Consider the following 25011-nt stretch of genomic DNA (forward strand, 5'->3'; position numbering starts at 1 on the left):
TCAGACCATTTGGAATTGAGCTCTTCATCACCACATTTACCTGTTGGCAGAGTATCTTCTCGGAACAGACAGTGACTTTGTAGACCTGCTTAGCAGTATGTAGCAACAAGTCCATGAGTGGGAACTCCACCGCAACTCCTCCAGTCATACTTCAAAAGGTGGGGGACTCTTCATGTAGATCTTTTTGACACAGCAGAAAAGGCAAAATGCCCAAACTTCGCCTCCAAGAATCCACGACCACTATCAAAGGGCACTGCACTATGTATGAGTTGGTCACGGATATTTGCCTATGCTTTTTTCCACCTCTCCCTCTCATTCTATTCCTGGTTCGGAAGATCAGGCAAACATCCCTCACCATGATCCTTGTGGCTCCCACCAAGGTATGCCACACTTGGTTTACCACACTACTGGACCTTTCAGTTGACCCACAAGAAGCTCCCCAACAGGCTGGACCTTGTAACCCAGAATCGAGGACAAATAAGGCATCCAGACCCCAAGTCACTCAACCTTGCAGTATTGATCCTGAGGTCACAGAGTTTGGCTACGCTGGTTTGCCTACAGAATGTATGGACATTCTCAGGGAAGCACACAGACCAGCCAATAGTGCTTGTTATGGTGCAAAATGAAGCATTTTGTATGCTGCTTCCAACCCGAACTCATTGATCCTATGAAAGCCGCTGTTCAAGATTGTAGGAAGCTGGCTTGCTATATGGTGCACTAAAAAGAAGTACACCGTGCAGAGTCCAGTGGCTCCCCAATTGGTTTGCAGAGGCAAAAGTAAATGAGACTAATGCTCTATTTTTGTGTAAGTGTGGGCGAGCACTTAGGCTTATCAAAGGGTAGTGCTAAGCATTTGTTGTAGTTGCAGAGGCAATAAATGAGACACACACTGAAAGAATAAATTCAAGACCAACTTAGAAAAATAACACTTTTGTTAATATGTATTTCAACTCTAAGAACTTCGTAATCAGGTAAGTACTTTCTCAAGCAAAAATACTTTTTGGATTAAAAAATCAACACAGTCCAATTCTCCGAGTTCTTCCACGTTAACCTATGGAGGAAAACAATGTTCAGCAAACACAGGTTTAACAACAACTTACAACGACAATCTCAGAGACTTAAGGTAAGTACTGAGCACTGATAAGAACCACACCAGCAGATCACTCCAGGCAGCACTGTGGCGGACGGGTGCAGGGGTGCGGTAAGAATTCAGGTGCCCAATGGTTTCCTATGGGAGCTGGCCCTCGTAAAGATAGGCTGCAGGCTCTGGCTAGGATGCCAGTCAGGGACAGAAAATGGGTAGGTAGTAGACTTGGGGTGCTAGGGACATAGGTGCACATTTGGTCCTTGTAGGAAACTGGCTCCTTGTTTGCAGTACCCCACCCCTTTTTTTGCCTGATATCTGAGGCCAACTTGACTAAGTGTGTGCTGGGATCCTGCTAACCAGGCCCTAGCACCTGTATTCTTTACCTAAATCTGTACCATTGTTCTACAATTGGCACACTTCTGCCCACAGCTAAGTCCCTTGTAGAATGTACCAGTGGTGCCAAGGGCCCTGTGACCAGGGTGCATCACTAAGGGCTACAGCATATATTATGTCACCCTAGGGGACCCCTCACCAAACACATGCACACTACAAATGCAGCTTGTGTGCGCTGTTGGGGATAAAAAGTCAAAGTCGACATGGCACCCCTCTCAGGGTGCCATGCCCACAAACCACTGCCTGTGGCATGGGTAAGTCACCCCTCTAGCAGGCCTTACAGCCCCGAGGCAGGGTGCACCATACCACAGGTGAGGGCATAGCTGCATGAGCAATATGCCCCTACAGTGTCTAAGTCCATTCTTAGACATTGTAATTGCAGTGTGGCCACACTAGTATATGGGCTGGGAGTTTGTCTCCACAGCTTCATAATGGCGTCACTGAATACTAAGAAGTTTGGTATGAAACGTCTAAGCACAATAAAGCTGCACTGATGCCGGTGTTGGACTTATTGAAAAATGCACCCAGAGGGCATCTTAAAGATGCCTCCTGTAGTTTACCCAATTCTTTAGTGCAGGACTGACTGGTCTGTTCCAGCCTGCCACTAAGAGACAAGTTTCTGACCCCCTGGGGTGAGAGCCTTTGTGCTCACGGAGGCTAGAAACAAAGCCTGCACTGGGTGGAGGTGCTTCACACCTATCCCCTTTCAGAAACGGTAACACTGGATGACAAGCTTTAAAGGTTCAGGCCTCCTGTTTCAGGGCCCCAGGGCACTCCAGCTAGTGGAGATGCCCGCCCCCAAGACAAAGCCACACTTTTAATGACAAGTTTGGTGGGAAACTCAGGAAAAGCAAGGACGAGTGACCACTTCAGCTGGGACCACCCCTATGGTGCCCAGAGCTGAAGTAACCCTCTCCTTGCAAAATCCTCCATCTTGGGTTGGAGGACTGAGACCACTAGGGATAGGTCTGTGTCCCCCTTCCCAAAGTGAGTGGACACCAAAAGGGTGTAGTCACCCTCAGGGACAGTAGCCATTGGCTACTGCCTTCTGACCCCTGTAATGCCCCTAAATCCAGGATTTAAGGGCCTCCCTGAACCCAGCTCACCAGAGTCCTAGCAACCTCAAAAGAAGACGGAAGAAAAAAAGGACTGCTAAGCCGACCCCCAGCAGAGAAGACTGAAGGCACAAACTGACTTGAACCCAGCCTTACCAGCCTGCCTCCAGCTTCAAAAGCCCTGCACTAAGAAGGCAATGCATCCTGCAGGACCAGCGACCTCTGAAAAGCCTCTGGAGGACTGTCTGCACCCCAGAGGGCCAAGATTACTCATGGACAGCAGCCCTGTTCAGAAAGACCCAGCAAAGTACTCTAGGACCACCCTTGATCCGTAAGTCCTGACCACCCTGCACCTCTCGCCCACGGCCCGTGTCCAGGTGACCCAACCGACTAGAGCTGGTCCCAAGGCGATTCTGAGCAAGTGCCCACCCTGGGTTGACCCCTCCAGTCCACCACGACGACACCTGCAGCCTGAATCCAGAGGACCCCCCTGACCACGACCGCACCGGACGAAGATTCCAGACTCCTAAAGATACCCCAGCACCCGCAGCCCCCAGATCCTTCTATGCAGCATCATCGAGCAGATGCCCCTCCAACTTGTCCAGCCTCTGGTTTCCCAGAACTGACCCCCTGGACTTCACCTGCAGCATCTTTGTGGCACCCGGGGTCCCCTCATAGGAAAGCATTGGGAACTCGACACTGCATTGGTACCCTGCATCCGGCTGCCCCTGTACCGCTGCAGGTGTGTTTTTGGTGCTGACCTGTGGCACCCCGGTGCACCTCTAAACTGCCCAGGTCTACCCTCCGCAGACATGGGTACTCACCTGCAAGAAGGCCTGATTCAGAGTGACCCCAGCCTCCAAAGGATCCCACTGTAAAGCCGGCAGCCACTTTGACCTCTGCACCCGGTCAGCCCTGTGTTGCTGGCAGTGGATGTTTGGGGTTAACTTGAACCCCAATCGACAGACATCCTAACTCCTAGAGATTGGACTGTCAGTGGGGTCCTTACCTCTAAAACTGTACTTTCTTTTTCTACCCCTGGAACTGCTTCTGAAAATTGCACTGTCAACTTTTGAAATAGATTTTCTCTGTTATAAAAACAATTGGTCTGGAGTTAAGTCATTGAGTGTGTGCTTCTTCTATTGTTTGAGTGTGTACAACAAATGCTTCGCACTGCCCTTTGATAAGCCTAACTGTTCGACCACACTATCACAAAAGAGAGCATTAGTATTATCTACTTTAGCCTCTGTTAAGCCTCTGGGGAACGCCTGGACTCTGTGCACACTATATGTCGTTTTAATATAGTATATACAGAGCCAGCTTCCTACACTGAGCACATTGTGTAGGAAGTTGGCTCTGTATATACTATCTCAAAGTAAGAGATAGTGTGCACAGAGTCCAAGGGTTCCCCTCAGAGGTAAGATAGTGGCAAAATTAGATAATTCTAATGCTCTGGTTTGCGGTAGTGTGGTTGAGCAGTAGGCTTATCAGAGGGTAGTGTTAAGCATTTGTTGTACACACACAGGCAGTAAATGAAGAACACACACTCAAAGACTTAGCTCCAGGCCAGTAGTTTTTATATAGAAAAATATATTTTCTTAGTTTATTTTTAGAACCACAAGTTCAAGATTTGAAGTAAATGCATAAAATGCAAGGTACTCCACACAGGTAGGTTAGGAACTTTGAATTAGAGCAATATCATGTACAGTTTTTGTTAAAATGGCAATAAGCTATTTTAAAAGTATTCACAGTGCAAAAATCAACAGTTCCTGGGGGAGGTAAGTATTGGTTAGATTGTGAGGTAAGTAAGAAACTTACAAGTCTCAGTTCCTGGGCATAGGCAGCCCACCGTTGGGTGGTTCTAGGCAAACCCAGAGTCACCACACCAGCAGCTCAGGGCCGGTCAGGTGCAGAGGTCAAAGAGGTGCCCAAAACACATAGGCGCCTATGGAGAACAGGGGTGCTCCTGTTCCAGTCTGTCAGCAGGTAAGTACCCGCGTCCTCGGGGCAGACCAGGGGTGTTTTGTAGAGCACTGGGGGGCACAAGTAAGCACACAAAACACACCTTCAACGGCATAGGGGCGGCTGGGTGCAGTGTGCAAAGCAGGTGTCGGGTTTCGTATAGGAAACAATGGAGGGACACGGGGTCACTCGAGCGGTGCAAGCAGGCACAGAGGGGCTTCTCGGGCCAACCACCACTTGGGCTAGGCAGAGGGTCGTCTGGGGGTCACTCCTGCACTGAGGTTCGGTTCTTTCTGGTCCTGGGGGCTGCGGGTGCAGTGCTTGGTCCAGGCATCGGATCCCTTGTTACAGGCAGTCGCGGTCAGGGGGAGCCTCTGGACTCTCTCTCTCTGCAGGCGTCGCTGTTGGGGTTCAGGGGGGTCGTCTCGGGCTACTGATGGGGCGCAGTTGCCTGAGAGTCCTCCCTGTGGTGTTTGTTCTCTGGATCTCTAGCCGGGGGCGTCGGTGTAAATTGTGAAGTCTCACGCTTCCAGCGGGAAGAGTGAGGTCTTTGAAGGTTGTAGAAAAGTTGCAAGAATGTTGCTGTTTGTTGAGCAGAGCCACTGCTCACGGGAGTTTCTTGGTCCTGGGGTTCAGGGCAGTCTTCTGAGGCTTCAGAGGTCGCTGGTTCCTGTTGGATGCGTGGCTGTTGCAGTTTTTTGAATCAGGCCGGTAGGGCTGGGGCCAAAGCAGTTGTCGTCTTCTGTTGTCTCTGCAGGCTTGCAGGTCAGCAGTCCTTCTTCTTTGGTTCAGGTTGCAGGAATCTGATTTCCTGGGTTCTGGGGTGCCCCTAAATACTAAACTTAGGGGTGTGGTTAGGTCTGGGAGGGCAGTAGCCAATGGCTACTGTTTGTGCCCCCTCCCTAATCCTATTGTGGGAATCCTCCAAAACTAAGATGGAGGATTTCTAAAGGCAGGGGTCACCTCAGCTCATGGCACCTTAGGGGCTGTCCTGACTGGTGGGTGACTCCTCCTTGTTTTTCTCATTATCTCCTCCAGTCTTGCCGCCAAAAGTGGGGGCAGTGGCCGGAGGGGCGGGCATCTCCACTAGCTGGGATGTCCTGTGGCGCTGTAACAAAAGGGGTGAGCCTTTGAGGCTCACCGCCAGGTGTTACATTTCCTGCAGGGGGAGGTGAGAAGCACCTCCACCCAGTACAGGCTTTGTTCCTGGCCACAAAGTGACAAAGGCACTCTCCCAATGTGGCCAGCAACTCGTCTGGTTGTGGCAGGCTGGTCAGCCCGCACTAGAAGTCAGATTGGTATTCAGGGGGCATCTCTAAGATGCCCTCCGGGTGCATTTTACAATAAATTCCATACAGGCATCAGGGTGCATTTATTGTGCGGAGAAGTTTGATACCAAACTTCCCAGATCTCAGTGTAGCCATTATGGAACTGTGGAGTTTGTGTTTGACAGACTCCCAGACCATATACTCTTATGGCTACCCTGCACTTACAATGTCTAAGGTTTTGCTTAGACACTGTAGGGGTATAGTGCTCATGCAGATATGCCCTCACCTGTGGTATAGTGCACCCTGCCTTAGGACTGGAAGGCCTGCTAGAGGGGTGACTTACCTATGCCACAGGCAGTGTGAGGTTGGCATGGCACTCTGAGGGGAGTGCCATGTCTACTTAGTAATTTTCTCCCTACCAGCACACACAGCTGTGAGGCAGTGCACATGTGCTGAGTGAGGGGTCCCCAGGGTGGCATAATACATGCTGCAGCCCTTAGAGACCTTCCCTGGCATTAGGGCCCTTGGTTCCAGCGGTACCATTTACAAGGGACGTATCTGGGACTTATCTGGTTGTGCCAATTGTGGAGACAAAGGTACAGTTTAGGGAAAGAACACTGGTGCTGGTGCCTGGTTAGCAGGGTCCCAGCACACTTTCAATCATTACTGGCATCAGCAAGAGGCAAAAAGTCAGGGGGTAACCATGCCAAGGAGGCATTTCCTTACAACTTTTCTTCCACTCCTTTCTCATCAGCCTGTGGAAAAAAGCAATTTAAAAAGAAGTTTGATTGGCACACGCAGTATCACTGAGATTAGGTGTAACTCGATGTCATGACTCAAAACAATTCTTCAAGAAAAACAAATTGCACCACTCCAGATCCCAACACTTGTTGGCAGGAATATGCAGAGCATGCCGCTAACAGATGCTTACAGAGTAAGTAACATAATTCTGTCTGAAATTGAAGCTAATTGCACATGGCTGAAGATGAAGTAAAGCTGAAGGTTGCCAAAGAGAGCAGGTGCTGCTATATGCTTAATCATGATTTAAGGTGTTCAGATCAAAGTGGTGGTCACTTTCATTTGGCTCATTTGCCATTGCTCTGTCAGGTTATGGAAAAGTTGATTACTGAGTGTTTCCAACAAACTCCTGCTGTCCTTGGCTGGGCTCGACTAAATGATCTTGATTATGTGCTGAGCTCTAAACGGATTTATTGGTGTAGATTTTTAGGTCTTTCTATTCAAAAGCTGAGGTCCAAGCTCAAGCACAATTGTTGCTAATTTTTGGTTCATTCTGTGTTTTAGACTCATTGACTTATTTCATCTCTTAAGCTGGTCTTTCTCTCTTTGTGAACTTGTCAGACACATTGGCGCACAGATGAACCTGCGTACCAAGGCCAACAAGTAATCCTCTTATAGGGCTGAAGGCACCTAAGTTTGAGTGGGCTGTCCAGTGACTCTAATGAAGAATTCTAGGGGTCCTGAGTTTTATCTTGGAAATAGGTAGACTAGTCTTGGAAAGTTCCTGAAATGGGTTTGTGATTTGTATGCCCCAAATAGTGTTATATAAACTACCCCAGAGCTTTGATTAGCAAAGACCAATTCCTGACTGCAATTGGTGCGATCTCTAGCACATAAAGTAAACTAAGGGAAACTTCCTAAAATGTAATATCCTCCCTCTCATTACTGAGGAAGATGTGGAAAATCCCTTGATGTAGCTGCTTGTTTGCTTACTGTGTTGCTAGAAAGCAGCACAGGGACATGTTGTATTGCATCTTCACTTCAATTTAACTATTGTTGTAGTTTGCACAAAACACAGAGGATTCTAGGAAAGATTTCAAAATGGAGGCACAGAATAGCATAAAATGTCCTGGGTATCAGCATTTGACTAATTGATGATTCTTATACATTCACAAGACAAACTGCATAATTGTTTAATCCTAGAAGACTTGTTTAGTGGACTGGAGGAAATACAGACTCTCTTAATTATCCCTTAAAGAGCAGCAGCGGACATAACCTCTCCAAACCGCTCCTGACACCAACTGGCTTTTCTGCAAACCTCAGACATTCCACAGTCCAACATAGGCTGGCCAGGGTGAGATAACACGTGATAATCATGGTGAAGTCGAGGAAAACACTCAAGTACCAGAGAAGGGACGGACTTCCCTTTTTTACTAGAATAAAAGGAAACAAACTAAATACAAAACAAAAATAAATCTGAAGAAGCCTTAAGACACATTTCTCAAGTACATAAAATTGAAAATTCCAATCGTAAGGACACACATCTAGTCATAGTGTAGACGTACCCCACAAGCTAAGTCTTCTGAGGAACGCTATCTCACTTACAGTTATGATGGGCTGAGACTGACTAAGCATGTTGTCTCCCCATAATTTTGTTACACCAAAGGCCCTCAAGTGCATAGCATTTGTTAGACCTGTTAGCTTTAGGGTGGTCTTCCCACAAATGTTTTTTCCTGCTTGCCTTATATTTGATTCTTTTTGTTTGCTTTAGGACTCTGAGCACTTTACCTCTGCTGATCAGTACCGAAGTGCATGTGCTTCCCCCCAAACATGGTAACTGCAATGTATACACAGTTGGCATTTCTAATTTACTTGGAAGTCCCTTGTAAAGTGGGATACCATATACCCAGGGCATGTAAATTAAATGCCACTAGTGGGCCAGGAGTACTGATCATGCCACCCACTTAAGTAGCTCATTTATACGTGTCTCGGGATTACCACTGCAGAGCCTGTGTGTGCAGACTGACTGCCACTTGGCACTGACTTGGCATTTAAAACCTCTTGCCAAGCCTTAAACACCCCTTTTACTACCCATAAGTCATCCCTAAGGTAGGTCCTAGGTAGCTTTAAGGCCAGACTGCTGTGTAAGTAAAATGTACCACATGTTCGTTTTACATGTCCCAGTAGTGAATAAACTCCCAAAGGAATTTTTCACTAGTGTGAGGTCTACTCCTCCCTTAGGCTATCATTGGGAATTCCTTAGTAAATTTTTAAGCTGTAACTCCTGATCATAAAGGTGTAGCTGCATGTTTCATATCTTTGGAATGATAATGAGAAATCCTCATCTGATAGAGGCTTTTAGCTGCAGATTCCTTACCTTTGAATTTCCAAGGAGCTGGGCTTGATCCGGAAACTTTTGCTTGAGGAATACCACTGTGCTTGCTTGTCGGGTGGCTCTGTTTGGTTCTGTGTGGCGTTGTTGGCGGCAGATGTGACGTTGCAGTCACCTATATATGCGCCGCCCTGTCGCACAACCATCAGTTCTTTTCATTCCATGTCAGTTCGCGCAGATATGGAGAGAGCTACCACCCTGTCACTTTTTGACAGTTTTTATTTGTTTTTGCGAATGTGTAGAAAAGGACATCCAGGGAGGTAGGGTTTAAGCTTTGTTGTGCCTGTAACCACGCCATGTCGGTTACAGACTCTCACCTAGTTTGCCAATGGTGTCTCAGGTGTAACCACGACTCCAAGTCCTGCTTGGACTGCCAGGCCATTGTGCCAAAGGCTTTGAAGGAGCAGTCCCTAACACTGCTTGCGGACCTGGAGTCAATGCCATCCAGCGTGACTCCTAGGAGGTCACAGTCCCTGTCAAGGAGAAGGTCGTGGGACTGCTCCAGGAGTCCCAAGTCCTCTTGTTCCCATTCAAGATCCTTGGGCCTCTGGGGAATGAGGCACAAGAAGAAGAAGTCTAAATGGGCTTCGCATTGTCCGTCGGCCGACATGACGAGTTCGGAACATCGGCGTTCCAGGAACGGTTCTGCGGAATCAATGCCAAGTCTGATTTCACGCTTCCCTCCATTTCAGTGAGCCAATGTGACCCCTGCTCAACTGAAGGACTTCTATGAGGCCAACTGCCCCGTATTTGAGTGGGCTGACCACTCTGGAGTGTTTTCGGGCCCTGCAAGATCGGAGGAGGCCCTACCAGACTCCACGCCGTGGCTTCTTCCTGGACTCCGATGGGGTCTCACGGATCCGATTCCAGATTCAGATCCGTTACGTTGAACCCACGTGACAGTCTCAGGCACCCATCACAATGCCAGTGCTCCTGGTTCTGCCAGTGCCTACCAGCGGCGCCAGCACCATTCTGGTTCCTGAGCTGGAACAGCATTGCACAATGCCGATTCCGGTGCTGACGGCACCCACAGGTGTCTGATCATTGCCTGAGCCTTATTTACAGCAGCCAGGCATGGAAGAAGATTGGGAGGAGCCACTGGACCTTTTACAACACCAGTTGAAAAGGTCTATGGACTGGTATGAGGATCTAGGAGAGGCAAGTGGACTGGACACCTTTCCAGATGCTAACTTGCTCTCTCCCTCCACTGTGGCTACAGAGTAGGGCACTTCCTATGCAATGGTGGTGCTTAGGACAGTGGAGGTCCTCAACCTCGAACTGTCCCCAGTGACTGTTAACACAAACATCTTGATTGAAGTGCTTCAACCTGGACTTCCACTTCCGAACCCCTTCTGCCCTTTAATGAGTCACTAATGGACGTCCTGTCCAAGCCCAGCACAGAAGCTCCTGTAAATAGGATGATTGCATGCTGCCATCGGCCTGGCCCAGGCAACCCTAGTTTCCTCAGGCAACACCCCACCCCTGACAGCTTGGTAGTCTAAGCCTCAACTTCCCACAGCGCAGTCCCTTCCACTCCACTGGACAGGGAATCCAAGAGTCTGGACCTGCTTGGGAAGAAGATGTTTTCTTCCACCAGCCTGTCAAGAAGGTCAGTAAACACCTCATGCTTTTTGAGACATTTCTCGCACACCTTATGGGATCCAGCTGCACAAGTGCTGCCAGAGGTTCCGGAGGAGGCCCAGGCCATCATCTCTTTCAAGCAGTGAAAAATGGGAGAGACGCAGCGAAGTTAACCATTTGGTATGGCCTAGATACAACTGACTCGCGGGGCAGAGTGGTTTCTGCGCCACGCCTTATTGAGAACATCTGAGTTTTCGGGGGTGTCCAGGCAACCCTAATGGACATGCCCTTCGATGGAACCTGCTTGCTTGGTGAGAATCAGTCTTGGCAAGGAGCGCTTTAAGGACTTTCGGGCTACGACCAAGTCCTTTGGCCTCTTGGTGATCCCTTGTCCTTCTGTCTTTTGTGGCCACGGAAGGGGTGTCCTATGCCAGCCACCGTCTTGCACAAGCTCCTCAAGCTATGCGAGGACATTGGTGCGGTGTTGTCAGACCTAGAGGGTCCTCTGGCACAACTGCCACACTTCTGGCAAGTCCAGGATATTCAGGTTATGATACTGATGTTTGTGTGCCTTGTAAAAGGTACTAGTGGTACAAAGCGCCCTGTGACCAGGGAGGGTCCCTAAGGGCTGCAACATACCCTAAGAGACCCCTCAAGGCAAAGTGGACATGGCATCCGTCTCAGGGTGCCATGCTCACAAAACAGTGTCAGTGGCATAGGTAAGTCACCCTTCTAGCAGGCCTTGCAGCCCTAAGGCAGGGTGCGCTGTACCACAGGTGAAGGCATAGCTGCATGAGCAATATGCCCCTACAGTGTCTAAGTCCATTCTTAAACATTGTAAGTGCAGTGTGGCCATATTAAGCATATGGTTTGGGAGTCTGTTGTCATGAACTCCACAGTTCCATAATGGCTTCACTGAATACTGGGACGTTTGGTATCAAACTTCTCAGCACAATAAACCCCCACTTATGCCAGTGTGGGATTTATAAAAAATGCACACAAAGGTCACCTTAGAGATGCCCCCTGTATTTTACACTATTCTCTAGTGAAGGACTGACTGGCCTGTGCCAGCCTGCCACTAGCAGATGAGTTTCTGACCCCCCTGGGGTGAAGACCTTTATGCTTTCTAAGTTCAGAAACAAAGCCTGCTTTAAGTGGAGGTGCTTCACACCTCCCACATTCAGGAACTGTAACACCTGGCGGTGAGCATCAAAGGCTCAGGCCTCATGTTACAGTGCCCCAGGGCACTCCAGCTAGTGGAGATGCCTGCCCTCCAGACAAAGCCCTTCTTTTGGCGGCCAGTTCGGGGGGAAACTTAGGAAACACAAGGAGGAGTGACCACTTCAGCTGGGACCACCCATAAGGTGTCCAGAGCTGAAGTGACCCCCTCCCTGCAGAATCCTCCATCTGGTTTGGAGGACAGGGACCAATAGGGATAGGAATGTGCCCCCCTCCCCAAAGGGAGTGGACACAGAAGGGTGTAGCCACCCTCAGGGACAAAAGCCATTGGCTACTGCCCTCTGACCCCTGTTACGCCCCTAAATCTTATATTTAAGGGCTTCCTTGAACCCAGCTCACCAGATTCCTTGCGACTTGACAAGAAGGACTGCTTAGCTGAAACCCTCAGCAGAGAAGAAGGAAGACAACAACTGCTTTGGCCTGAGCCCTACCGGCCTGTCTCCGGTTTCAAAGAACCTGAAAAGACCAGTGGTGTGTCCAGCAGGCCCAGTGACCTCTGCTTAGCTCCAGAGGACTGTCTGGCACCCAAAAGGACCAAGAACCTCCGAGGACAACAGCCCTGTCTAAGAAAAACCAACCACTAAGGACTCCTTCCTCACTCCGGAGGCGTGAGTCCTGACCACTCTGCACCCGACGCCCACGTTTGCGTCCAGGTGGTCCACCCAGCTAGAGAAGGTCCACAGGAGATTGCGAGCAAGTGCCCGCCCTGAGTTGACCTCTCCTCCCCTCCACAACGACGCCTGCAGAAGGAATCCTGTGACCCACCCCCCCCGACCACGAAGCTCCTCATGAAGATTTCAGAATCCTAAAGACACACTGCACCCACAGCTCCCAGGCCTTAGAGAACCCGACCTCTTGTGCAGCAACGTTCAGCAGGCTCCCCTCCTCCCTGTCCACCCGGTGGTGTGCCAAGGCACCCCTCTTGGACCTCGCCTGCAGCCTCTGAATGACTCCTGGGGTCCCCTCATAGACCAGTTTTGGAAGCCTGACATTCGGTTTGCACCCTGCACCAGGCTGCCCCTGTGCCGCTGAGGGTGTGTGTTTGGTGCCTACTTGTGGCCCCTCCAGTGCTTCTTCAATCCCCCCTGGTATGCCCTCCGAGTCGCGGGTACTTACCTGCAAGCAGACCTGATTCAGAGTATCCCCTGTCTCCATAGGAGCCCACGTTAAATTTGCTCAACTTAACCTCTGCACCCGGCCAGCCCCGTGTTGCTGGTGGTGGGTGTTTGGGGTTAACTTGAACCCTAACCGGTGGACTTCCTAAAACCCGGAGACTGAAACTGCAAGTGTTGTACTTACCTGTAAACTGATCTAACTTTTCTTCCCCCCAGGAACTGTTACTGAAAATTGCAGTGTGTCAATTTTTAAAACGGATAATTGACAATATTTCAAGAACTGCATTACTTACCGATTTCAAACAAAGTACTGTTCATGCTTGTGTAAAATACAAATCTTTTAAGGTACGTACCTGCTTCTTGAATCTTGTGGTTCTAAAAGTGAATTAAGAAAATATTTTCTTTGCTATATAAAAACCATTGGTCTGGAGTTAAGTCATTGACTGTGTGCTTCTCCTATTGACTGTGTGTGTACAACAAATGCTTTGCACTACCCTCTGATAAGCCTAACTGCTCTGCCACACTATCACAAAAGAGAGCCTAGTATTATCTACTTTGGCCTCTGTTAAGCCTCTGGGGGTCCCCTGGACTCTGTGCACACTATATCTCATTTTGATATAGTATATACAGAGCCAGCTTCCTACACTTGGTTAGATCTGTTCACCTCCGAAGAGAATGTGCAATGCCAGCAGTATTGTGCTCTGGAGTTTTCAAGCCGGCAATCGCAAGGAGACTCTTTACGTCACAAGTGTAGCTCAGGCCTGCTTTAACCTTTCCACCCATACCACTCCTATCCAGAGTTCTCAAGAAGATCAAGAACGACTGGGCCCAAATAATCCTTGTGGCTCCAGACTGGGCATGGAGAGATTGGTATCCCAAGCTTCTGAAAATGAGCATCGATCCTCCAATCAGGATGCCACTTCAGGAGGATCGTCTGTCTCAACAGCAGGGGAGGGTTCTCCACCCGAACGTGTCAACTCTCTGCCTTCATGCATGGAGGTTGAGCAGCGACAGTTGACTGCTTTCGACCTTTCTCCCAAAGTCTTTAATGTTATATTGGCAGCCAGTCGTTCCTCCACAAAAATTGTATACACTTGCCTTCGGCAAAGATTTGTAAAATATTGTATAAAGAAGTCTTTAGATCCTCTTTCTGATTCTCGCTGATGTTCTTCTTTTCATTCTATTTCTTGCCCAGCAGGGTTCTGCTCTCAGCACTCTTAAGGGCTATCTGTCTGCCTTATCCACTTTTCTGCAGCTGCCTGACCAACCCTCATTGTTTAAGTCCCGTATTGCGAATAGGTTTCTAAAAGGGCTTGTACATATATTTACCCCTTCGCCCTTCTTTATGCCTCTGTGGGACCCGAACTTGTTTCTTATATTTCTGATATGTGCTCCATTTGAGCCACTTCACAATTGTCCCCTCATGCTGCTCACCATCAAGACAGCCTTTCTGGTTGCCATAACATATGCCCGGAGGGTGAGTGAGCAGCAGGACTTGTCTGCCAAGCCTCCATATCTCACGGTGTTTCCTGATAAAGTGGTGCTTCGCACCCATGCCTCTTTCCTCCCAAAGGTGGTGACCCCATTTCATTTGGGACAGATGGTCAACCTGTCCACCTTCTTTGCTCCCCCAAAAGGAAAAGTACCTACTCCACCCACTGGACCCAAAAAGAGCCTGTCGTTCTGCTTTGACCACACAAAAGAGTTCCGGGTGGACGACCAACTCTTTGTGGGTTATGTGGGACCAAAGAATGGTCAAGCAGTTAGGAAAAAAACAATTTTATGCTGGGTCGCTCGCTGTATATAAATCTGCTATCCTTTAGCTAAAAAGCAGCCTCCTGAGGGCTTGCAGGCTCTTTCAACCTCGGGAAAAGCTGCGACCACAGGGGTAGCACGTGGAGTCCCATTCCTCGACATCTGTCAGGCAGCAACGTGAGCGTCCCAGCACATGTTTGCCAAACACTACTGCCTGGCCAATCAGGTCTGCAACAACGGGCTTTTGCTCGTTTGTTCCTGCAGGCCATTCTAGTTTTAAAAAATTGTCCACAGACCACCGCCAGGAAGCTATGTCTTGGGTATCTGGAATCTGAAGCTAGCAGTGCCTATCAGATAAGCAAGTTACTTACCTTCAGTAACCCATTACCTGTTAGAGTCAATATCTAGCTGCAGATCCCTAACACCCACCCATACCTCCCCGCTCTGCTGACTATTTTGCTAGAGTCATGGTGATCCCTTTTCAGTGCCCTAGATTTGCCACACAATTATCAGTTTTTTCTTCATGGCTGCGCATTCCTGGTGCGGAAAGTCGTGAAGAAAGTAACTGACGTCCGCGCGCCTGGGTGGTGTTTATATAGGTGGCTGCGACGTCAAATCTGTCGCCAACGACGTCACACAGAACCGAATGGAGCCCCCGACGGCATGCACAGGGGTATTGCTCAAGCAAAAGTCTCTAGATCCAGCCTGAAATTCGAAGGTAAGGAATCTGCAGCTAGATATAGGCGCTCATTATGAAAACCGTTTGCTGAACTTCTAACAGGGAGATTGGCGCCGCACAGGCTACCTCCCTGCCAGCCCTATTAAGAGTTTACCTCTACGTCAGCATGTGGAAATTGAGTTTTCACCCACTGGCCTAGTGGGAAACTGCCTACAGCATTGCCTTTGGCTCGTAATCGAGCCGATGGCAGTGCTGTAGCGAGCAGGGTGCACCAACACCCTCGCAATGTTCACTGTCTGCTAAGCAGAGAGTGAACCTTGCGTTGGTGCTGACCAGGAAGGCCCCTGCACTGCCCATGCCAAGTGCATGGGCAGTGCAGGGGCCCTCCTGGGGCCGCCTGCTCCCATTGTCTACCAGCTTTTTCATGGCAGACAGGGGTTGTAATCCCCTGGCAGATTAGGACCTCCGCCACCTCCAGCTGGTGGTTCCCTGGTGGCCCGACTGCCTGGGTTGTGATGTGGCGCTCAGACTCCCGCATTGGAGGCTGTCTGACCACCATCCGCAAATCTGGGGGTGTAGTGACCGCCAGACTTGTAATGAGGCTCTTAATCTGTACCAGATAATGCATTACCAAATGCAAGTAATTTGTTCTTTAAACTTTAGGAAGTGGGCATTTATTTTCTCTTACTACCCTGTGTGTGCCTTGCTGCCTGTCTCCAATACACGTCTGGGTTGGGTGACAGCTACACTTTGTGCATTCCCTCTAGAGAAGAGGTGTAGGTGTGTTTGAGTGCTCATTTGCATTCTGATGGATTTTCCTGGGCAGGAAGGGCGGGAGGAAGATGACACTTTTACCTGAATAGGCAGGCCTGTCCCCTCACAAAGAGTTGATTAACCCTTTCTGATAGTCTGGAGCTAGGACTGAGGAAGAAAGGATCCTTATGCACTTAAAAAGACTCTTCTTTGAAGTCACCCCCACTTCAAAGGCACTTTTGGGTTTAAGTAATGAGTCTTTCACCCCACCAAATTGGACTCTTCTGGGCCTACAACTGGACTATGTCAGAAGAACTGCTGTGCTGCTCAAAGGACTCATCTGCTGGACCTGCAAGGCCTGCTTTTCCCTTATTTTGCACTGCTGCTTTGCTGGGCTCAGGGTCTGCTGAACCAGGGCTGGACTCTGCCTTCTACCTGAAGTGTGCTCCAAAGACTTGTTGGCTTCCCTCCTGTTGCTTGAGAATCAGGGATCGCCTGTGCCCCGTTCACTGGAAGTGGACTCTGATGCTTGCATCACAGAAATCAATGCATCTCCAGTCTGTATGTAGCAGAACCAGTGCATTGACCCAGGTGCAGAAGTAGAATCGGCACAAAGCACTCGTTACCAACGCTTAGCCTTGAGAACGCAATGCATCAGAACCAGGCTCGCTGCTGCAGCAGTCTACAGAGATCAACACACCCATCGACTTCGTGAAGAAACCCAGTGCTTCACACTTTGGAAGCAATGCATTGCGGCCCCAGTACTTGTCTTCAGAACCGATGCATCACCATCACTGCGTGGGACAAATCAACAGATCACCATCCATATGAGGACCCGATCGATGCATCTTACCTCGCTGTTACTACCAGGAAAGGTACTTTTTCAGTCCTGTAGCCAGCCTGCGCTCCAAGGTCAGCCTGAAATTTTACTTTGTCCCAGTCCAGCGTGACCTAGATTAACCCCTAAAGCAATGTTTGCTTCTAAGAGATAGAACTCCTTTATTATTCTAAAATATATCCTTTGACTTCTACTAATTGGATTTTTGCCATTCTGGTTTTGATTTATTTATAAAATTATTGTCTATTTTTCTGAACCTGTGTGGAGTCTTTTTGTGGTGTTTTCATTGTGTTACTATGTGTGTGTTGCACAAATACCTTACACATTGACTCTTTAGATAAGCCTGACTGCTCTGTGCCTAGCTACCAGCGGGTGAGCACAGGTTATCTCTAAGTATGTGTCTAGCTTACCCTGACCAGAGTGGTGGTTCATGATTGTTCAGGTGCATACTCTGACAGCTAGAAACCTCACTTCCCCTCGTGCTGCACCTACCCCTTCGATGGTCCACAGTGGCAATCTCTCTAAAGTTCAGTTTCTGCATGCCTACCTTGTGTATCTTCATGTATGTATTCCACAGCTTAGTTTTGTATTTGCCAAACTCAGCCCCCTAATTTTTTACCATCAAATGTTTGTACAACACTAATTGTAGGAGTTCGGAAGCTGCACTGCACCAATATTGTACATAAGGATGAAGTTCAAGTGATTAAAAGGGGCAACTCACCAAAAACTCTTCACTGTGATCTCAACAAGGACTGCAGTATCTTGTAGACATTTCATCAACTGGAATACCCACAGGTAGAGAAACCAGGTCATAGAAATAGCATAAAATCAAGCTTTTAGTCTCTCTGCTGGTGACATTTCAGTGTAAAAAACATAAGGTAACCTTGAATCTCAGTCGCTAACCTCTTTGCACCATCTAACCATATTGACTCACCATTCAGTCCGATTCTGTCTTGCCTAGACCCCAGTGAGGAGACCCTTAATGATACAGACTTTTTAACATATTCCATCAAGATGGCATTGGCTTCCCTAGTTTTCCATGTTAACTGAAGCTCCCCTGACTTGCTTTAAAACGGTGTGAGTATTTTTTATCAACTTCCTTTTATCTTTTCTTTCAAATGCTGTGGATGCTCGCTAATAAATATTTATTTTGTGTGAACTTGACCTTACATTGGTCATTTCTTTAGGTGTTTTGCTTGATTTTTTAATAGTTGTTCATTGTTTACATGACCCTCGTCCCTTGCACTACACCTCAGTAGGAGCAAACAGGTTTACTTTAAAGAGCTACATTGTTTAGCCCTGATGATTTGATTATTTCTATCCCGATCGTACCATGCTGCTGCTTCCTTGTGTAGTGGTCATTGCAGCACAAGCAGCAAAGCAGATGAAGAACATAAAATATAGTGCAAAAATCCAAAAGGTTTTATTGCAGATCCCATTCAAGTACAAAAACACAGAGGTACAAAAAAAAGAATAAACGTGACAGCTGACGCATTGCAGCAGATGCCTATATATCTGTGGGGTGTATATATATATATATATATATATATATATATATATATATATATATATATATATATATATATATATATATATATATATATATGATGTAGAGCTATATATACAAGACAAAATTAACCAGAATAGAAATACCAAAACAATTGTCAGAAGACCCATGTTCAGATCAGACAAAAAGGTTGAGTTCAGGTTCAAGTGACTGTCAGAGGTGCCATTAAACCTGTAATCTGTTGTTGAATTGTAAGATAAAATAAAAATAATTTCCCAGGGAAGATATGTTCTTTCTTGACGTTGGGAAACTGGTTTCATTGGAAGGCTTCACTTAAAGGTGATTTATACTTGGATGCAGCACAAGAAAATGCAACTACTTTGAAATCAATGTTTTTAATTCTAACCATGATTTTACAGAAATGCTTGAAATTTCTATTAATATCATGATTTGATAATGGGCATGGTCTTAAGAGAAACTGAGGATGGTGCGTGCCTGAGAAGCCTTGGTCATCTGCTGTTTTTAATTATTCTATAAATGTTAAAATGGTAGCAAGTGAATAAGTGCTTACATTTCCATAACTCCTTTTATTTTTCAGTTAACTAAAATCAACCTTGAAGCACAAAAGGTTGAACAGAGTTTGCGGGATGATCTCGCTAGCAGTGTGAGCAAGGCAGTAAGTGACGCAGATCGAGGGAGAATAATGGAACTAGAGAAGAGTGAAGCCGACCTGAAGATTGAGGTATCAAAGTAAGTGTCTAGTATGCCAAAATTAGTAACTACCCTAATTGATACAGAAAAGTGCATGCTTTCCATTTTTATAGTGCGTTGTTACTGCTAGGGTAGTCCTTAAGTGATGCCATATAGCACTTTGCACAAAGGTTTCTGATGAATATCTTTGACCGAGGATTGCTCACCTTTAGAGTATTCACATACCCCAGATGGGATCCGAACGTTTTTTTTCTGGCAGTGCTTTCCACACACGAGTAGGTGGCGCACTGTAGTTCTGAGGTTACTTCACACCGCTCCTGAAGGGATGCAGCAGAGCTGCATGTAAGTGCCATATCATGCACTAATGCCAGTTCCCTTCTCCACTTCCAATTATTTTTTTCTCTGATGAATCCAAACTTTGTATCGAAGACTGTGTGCCAGAAAAGATATCGCTCCTCCCCCACTTTCCCCCTTTACCCCCTGAAAACAACAGGAATCAAGATGGGCCGCAACAGCAGAAAACTACAGACTGGCCCAACAAGTGCCTTTGTGGCTCAGGCTCCGGTCACACCTTAAAGTCATGAGATAGTGCATCCTCATGCACCCAAAGGTGTAAACTGGGAGTGTGAGGCAAGGCTTTACATTGACAAACATTAGAAGAGGTCACTTTTGAAATCTAGATCCTGCTACAGTTGCAGGATGTGGGGCTGTACTTTATGGAGATCACAAGGTGGTTCCCATGTAAAGTCTCATTCAAATCTTACCATAAGACAAAGTTGAAAATGAATCAAATGGAAAAGACAGTGATGCAGGACTCATACCTATCTTGCCACTGGAAGTCTGTCAAGGAGTCACAAGGGCATCATTTGAACCGTCCAGTATCTACTTACTCCATGTCAAACTCACATTTGGTCCTTGTACGCCCCAAAATCCCTGCGCTGTCATCAACCCCTCTGCACATCATGGGCTTCAAGGTGGCAAAGCTACACATACATTTTCTAAATGCTGCCAGCTCCATCTACTACACCTTCGGACTCATGGAACCATTTGACCTCAGATTGTACCTACACAGGCGGGCCCTCCTTGTGATGACAACCTTCATTCCTGAGTTAAGGAAATGACTCTATTTATATGGTCACCCCCAAGTTTTTCGACTGATGATGCTAGTCTTTTGACTCTGAGAATGCACTCAGGCTGGCCTGCTAACTAACCGTACCTCACTGACATTAAAACGGGTTTGTGGAATTGGCTGTACCCGATTGGAAATGGCTAACTCTCCTGTAAGTCCTTAGTAAATGGTACCCAGGGCATGTAAGTTAGAGGGGTACCCCAGTGCTTCCAGCACTGATTGTGCCACCCTGGATGTCCCCCAAGTAAAACAAGTCCCCCAGTCAGCCACTGCAGACTGGTAGAGCAATTGTGCACTGCTAGCCCGACTGGACACGTGTGTAAGTCACCCCTCTCCTAGGCCTACTGAGCGCTAAAGGCCAGGTGCATGTACTTTGCATGTCCTGGGAGTAAAACACGCAAAAATACTGTTTTACTGTGGAGAGGCTTGATTACCCAATTGCTAAGTGCAAGATTACACGCTGACCCCTCTGCTGTGCTGACTCCAGAACTATACGACCAAAGTGGGCACGCCAAGATATCAAACAACTCGGTACATTAAGCCTAACTTGCATCTCAAGTTGAAATTAATGTAACTTGTTGTGTGTAGCTTTAGTGAAGCTGCCACTTTGTTGCCTTTGAAATTCCTGGGCACACATGGAGGCTGCTCCACGAGACAGCCTTCTGTCCTCCTAGAGAGACATGCTAACAACTCAGGAAGGCGAACAATGAGGGATTGCAGGCCAGGCGTCACCTCCCTCCTGCAGGAATGCACTCGGGTGTTAGCCCCAAAAGGCAGAGTTCAAAGGTGAAGCAACCTTTGAAGAGCGGATGTGGCACACCAGGGGGTGAGGGTGTCCCCTTGTGGAGGTAGACAGGCTGGCATGAAGAACAGAGAAGGTAAACCAGTTGCTAATCCTGTTTCCCCAGGGGTGTGTAGTTCTGAGGTAGCCACACCCTGGAAGTGGGCTAGGCAGGTCTGTACTCCAGGAGAGGGGTCTCGCTATCTTGAGAGTGGTTAGAATGGTGCATCCTGTAATAGTCAGATGCTACACTCCACATGAAGTGGTTACTAGGTGGGAGAGAACCTGGTAGCCCATTGGATACCAAGTGCATCCTGCCCTGAGGGAACTTTCTGAGCATAAAGGGGGTACCCCTAGCAGACCTCAAATCAAGACTGACTCAGAAGGGCTGCCTATAGGAAGTTGACTCTGTATATACTATATAAAAATGAGATATAGGATGCTAAAGTAGATAATATTAATGCTCTCTTTTGTGTTAGTGTGGTTGAACAGTTAGGCGTATCAGAGGGTAGTGCAAAGCATTTGTATACACACAGTCAAGAGGTGAGGCACACACTCAATGACAAACTCCAGGCCAATTGTTTTTTTATAGCAAAAATATATTTTGTTACTTTATTACTAGAACCAGAAGAAATTTGTTTCAGGTTCGTAGAGTTGTATGTAGTTATCAAGCATATGTATAAAATGTACTTTGTTTGGTTTCAGCAGATAAAGCAGTTTACAAGTAAGTTGAAATTTTCTATTTCATAGGTTGACAGTGCAATTTTCCATTGGAGTCCATAGAGTCCTTTGGGGGTGATTAGCACAGAAAACAGGTAAGTACACAACTTACAGTTCCAGTCTCCAGGGGTTAGGATGTCCACTGGTCACAGTTCAAGATGACCCCAAACCTACACCACCAGCAAAACGGGGCCGGTTGGTTGCAGAGGTCTAAGTTGGTGTTGGATTTAGAATGGAATCCTGTGGAGACTGGGGGCACTTGGAAACAGATCTGCTGGTAGGTATGTACCCGAGACTTCAGAGGGCACACCTAGGAGGTTTAAGTGAGCACCCTGGTGGCCACAGGTTAGCACCAACCACACACCCTCCAAGGCACAAGGGCGGGCGGGGGCAGGGTGCAACCACAGCATCAGGCTCCCAATGCTTTTCAATAGGTCGACCCCAGGGGGTCACAAAGATACTGCAGGCTGAGTCCAGGGGGTCAGTTCCAGAAAACCAAAGGCTGGACAAGGAGGAGGGCCGCCTGCTGAACGTCGCTGGACTGCCGGTCGGATTCCCCAAGGCCAAGGGGCTGCGGGTGCAGGAGTATCTTTGAGTGTGGTGTATCTTTGTCCTGTTCTTTCACAGTCAGGGGGTCCTCTGGATTTAGGCTGCTGGCATTGTCGTGTTGGGTGGGGGGGGGGTCAACCCAGGGTGGACACACGGTCGGAATCGCCTGGGGACCTGAACTGCATCTGTGGTCCACCTGGACATGGGCTGTGGGCATCGGGTGCAGAGTGGGCAGGACTCACGGATCCGGGGCAGTTCTGGAGTTCTTTTTGGAGGTTTGTGTGGACAGGGCTTCTGTCTTCGGGAGTTTTTGTTCTGTCATAGTTGGACTCTTGCTCTAAGCAAGACTGCTGGTTTAGGGATGATAGCACTTTTGTTTGCAGCCGACTAGGCCAATCCTAACAAGTTGCAACTGTCAGCCAAACCCTCATGGCTCACAAGCAGTACCTCACCTAAAAACCCAGACAGTAAAAGGTGATTTCTGGCAGCCTTTACGTGTGGATTCAAGAGTGCAACATCTCAGGGGAGTTGGGGGCAAACAGAGATACTTTTTTTTTCACCTGAGCAATAAGTCTCAGTCACACACTGCAATGAAAGAGATGCAATAAAATTTTCAATAGGTTTTATTAATAAGACTGCAGTCTACTGTGAATGCATGAGCTGCAATGGTTAGGATAATGCACAGGGCAAGAAACAGAATTGTGATGGTGAGAATCATTAATACAAAGACCCCCACCATCCTGTAATAAACATAAGATGTCAAATAGACCCTATTGCCCTAGCATGGAGAACCTGATCTCCAACCTAACGAGAACTAGGGGTTACACCTAATCTGCTAGTACCATGTCCATGAGAAGAGCCTCCCAACTCTTGTTACCTTGGAATGAGGGCTCTAGATCAAACTCCATGGTGACATGAAGACTGGGTCTGCATCAAGGCGATGTGTAGCATAGATAGCATTGATGGCATCTGGTAGGAATCCCTCTGTTAACCTTGTCTGCATGAGATGTATTTATACAAATCTTGTATGACCCCTGACGCAGGTGTGTACCCAAGCAATAGATAAGAAGGCATGCTTGGGGCGGCAATTATATAAACAATTCGCTCCAAAACTACATTATGTTCCTGTCACATGTGAGAGAGGGACATGTGAATACTTACGTATATCACTTGTATTTGACTCTGATAGTGACACCTTGACAGAATGGCACCTATAACGTGAAATCAAAACATCTTCCTAACTATAAATATAGCAGCCACCTTGGAAGAAATAATTAAACAAATGTGCTAAAACAGAGCAGGCTAAGTAGGTTAAAAGTCAGTAGGAGACGGGGAACAGGTCTGCAAGCCAGAAGGCTAAGAGAACTCCCACATTCCCAATACAACTAAATATGATCAACTACAGGTTCTCTGATGGGCGTCAGTCCTCTGTGGGTTTATAGAAGTCCCTGGTCCACCAGGATGCGTCGCCTTTGGTAGCAGGGCTTCTGACACTGCAGACGGGCCGGTAGGGCTGGGGTCAAGTCAGTTGGTGTCTGGGGTCTTCTCTGCTGAGGTCGGCTTAGCAGTCCTTCTTCTTGCTTCTTTCTTCTTGTCTTGAGGTCACCAGGAATCTGGTGAGCTAGCTTCAGGGGTGCCCTTAAATCCTAGATTTAGGGGCATTATGGGATCAGAGGGCAGTAGTCAATGGCTACTCTCCCTCAGGGTGCCTACATCCTTCCTGTGCCCACTACCTTTGGCGAGGGGGCATATTCCTAACCCTATTGGTCCCTGTCCTCCAAACCAAACTGTGGGTTTCTGCAGGGAGGGAGTCACTTCAGCTCTGAACTCCTCAGGGGTGGTCCTAGGTGGAGTGGTCACTCCTACCTGTTTTATCTAATTTTCCTGCCAGACTTGCCACCAAAAGTGGGGCTTTGTCTAGCGGGCTGGCCTCTCCAATACCTGGAGTGCCCTGGGGCACCGTAATAGGAGGCCTGAGCTTTTAAGGCTCACCGCCTAGTGTTGCACTTCCTGCAGTGGGGAAGTGAGGAGCACCTCCACCCAAAGCAGGCTTTGTTTCTGACTTCAGAGAGCACAAAGGCTCTCAGTCCATGGGGTCAGAAACTTGTCTTTTAGTGGCAGGCTGGCACAGAATGGTCAGCCTTACACTAAAGGGTTGGTTACAGTACAGGGGGCATCTCTAAGATGTCCTCTGGGTGCACTGTACAGTACATCCAACACTGGCATCAGTGTGGGTATATTATGCTGAGAAGTTTGATAACAACCTTACCAGCCTTCAGTGAAGCCATCATAGACCTTTGGAGTTTGTGATGGTAAAACTCCCAGCCCATATGCTCTGTATGACCACACTGCACTTAGAATGTTTAAGAATGGACTTAGAGACTGTAGGGGCATATTGCTCATGCAGCTATGCCCTCAACTGTGGCATAGTGCACCCTGCGTTCGGGCTGTAAGCCTTGTGAGAGGGGTGACTTCTCTGTCACAGGCAGTGGTTGGTGAGCATGGCACCCTGAGAGGTATGCCATGTCGACTTTACCTTCTTCTCACCACCAGCACACACAATCTGCAATGGCAGTGTGTGTGTGCTTGGTGAGAGATCCCTTAGGGTGGCACAATACATGCTGCAGCAATTGGGACCATCCCTGGTCACAGGACCCTTGGTACAACTGGCATCTTTTACAAGGGACTTAGCTGTGAGCCAGGGGTGTGCCAATTCTGGGAACAATGGTACAGTTTAGGGAAAGAACATTGATGTTGGG

At 47.8% G+C, this 25011-nt stretch overlaps 1 protein-coding gene across 2 annotated transcripts in view; it reads left to right on the forward strand.

The window, feature by feature from the left end:
- CEP290 (centrosomal protein 290) overlaps positions 1-25011 on the forward strand; it is a 1276764-nt gene that overhangs the window by 536825 nt on the left and 714928 nt on the right. For both annotated transcript variants that reach the window (XM_069229617.1, XM_069229618.1), the window contains one exon: positions 18961-19112. In XM_069229617.1, the coding sequence (XP_069085718.1) occupies positions 18961-19112 (152 nt within the window). The remainder of the gene's footprint in view (positions 1-18960; positions 19113-25011) is intronic.

Source organism: Pleurodeles waltl, chromosome 4_1, assembly GCF_031143425.1.
Source record: "Pleurodeles waltl isolate 20211129_DDA chromosome 4_1, aPleWal1.hap1.20221129, whole genome shotgun sequence".
Taxonomy (NCBI): Eukaryota; Metazoa; Chordata; class Amphibia; order Caudata; family Salamandridae; genus Pleurodeles; species Pleurodeles waltl.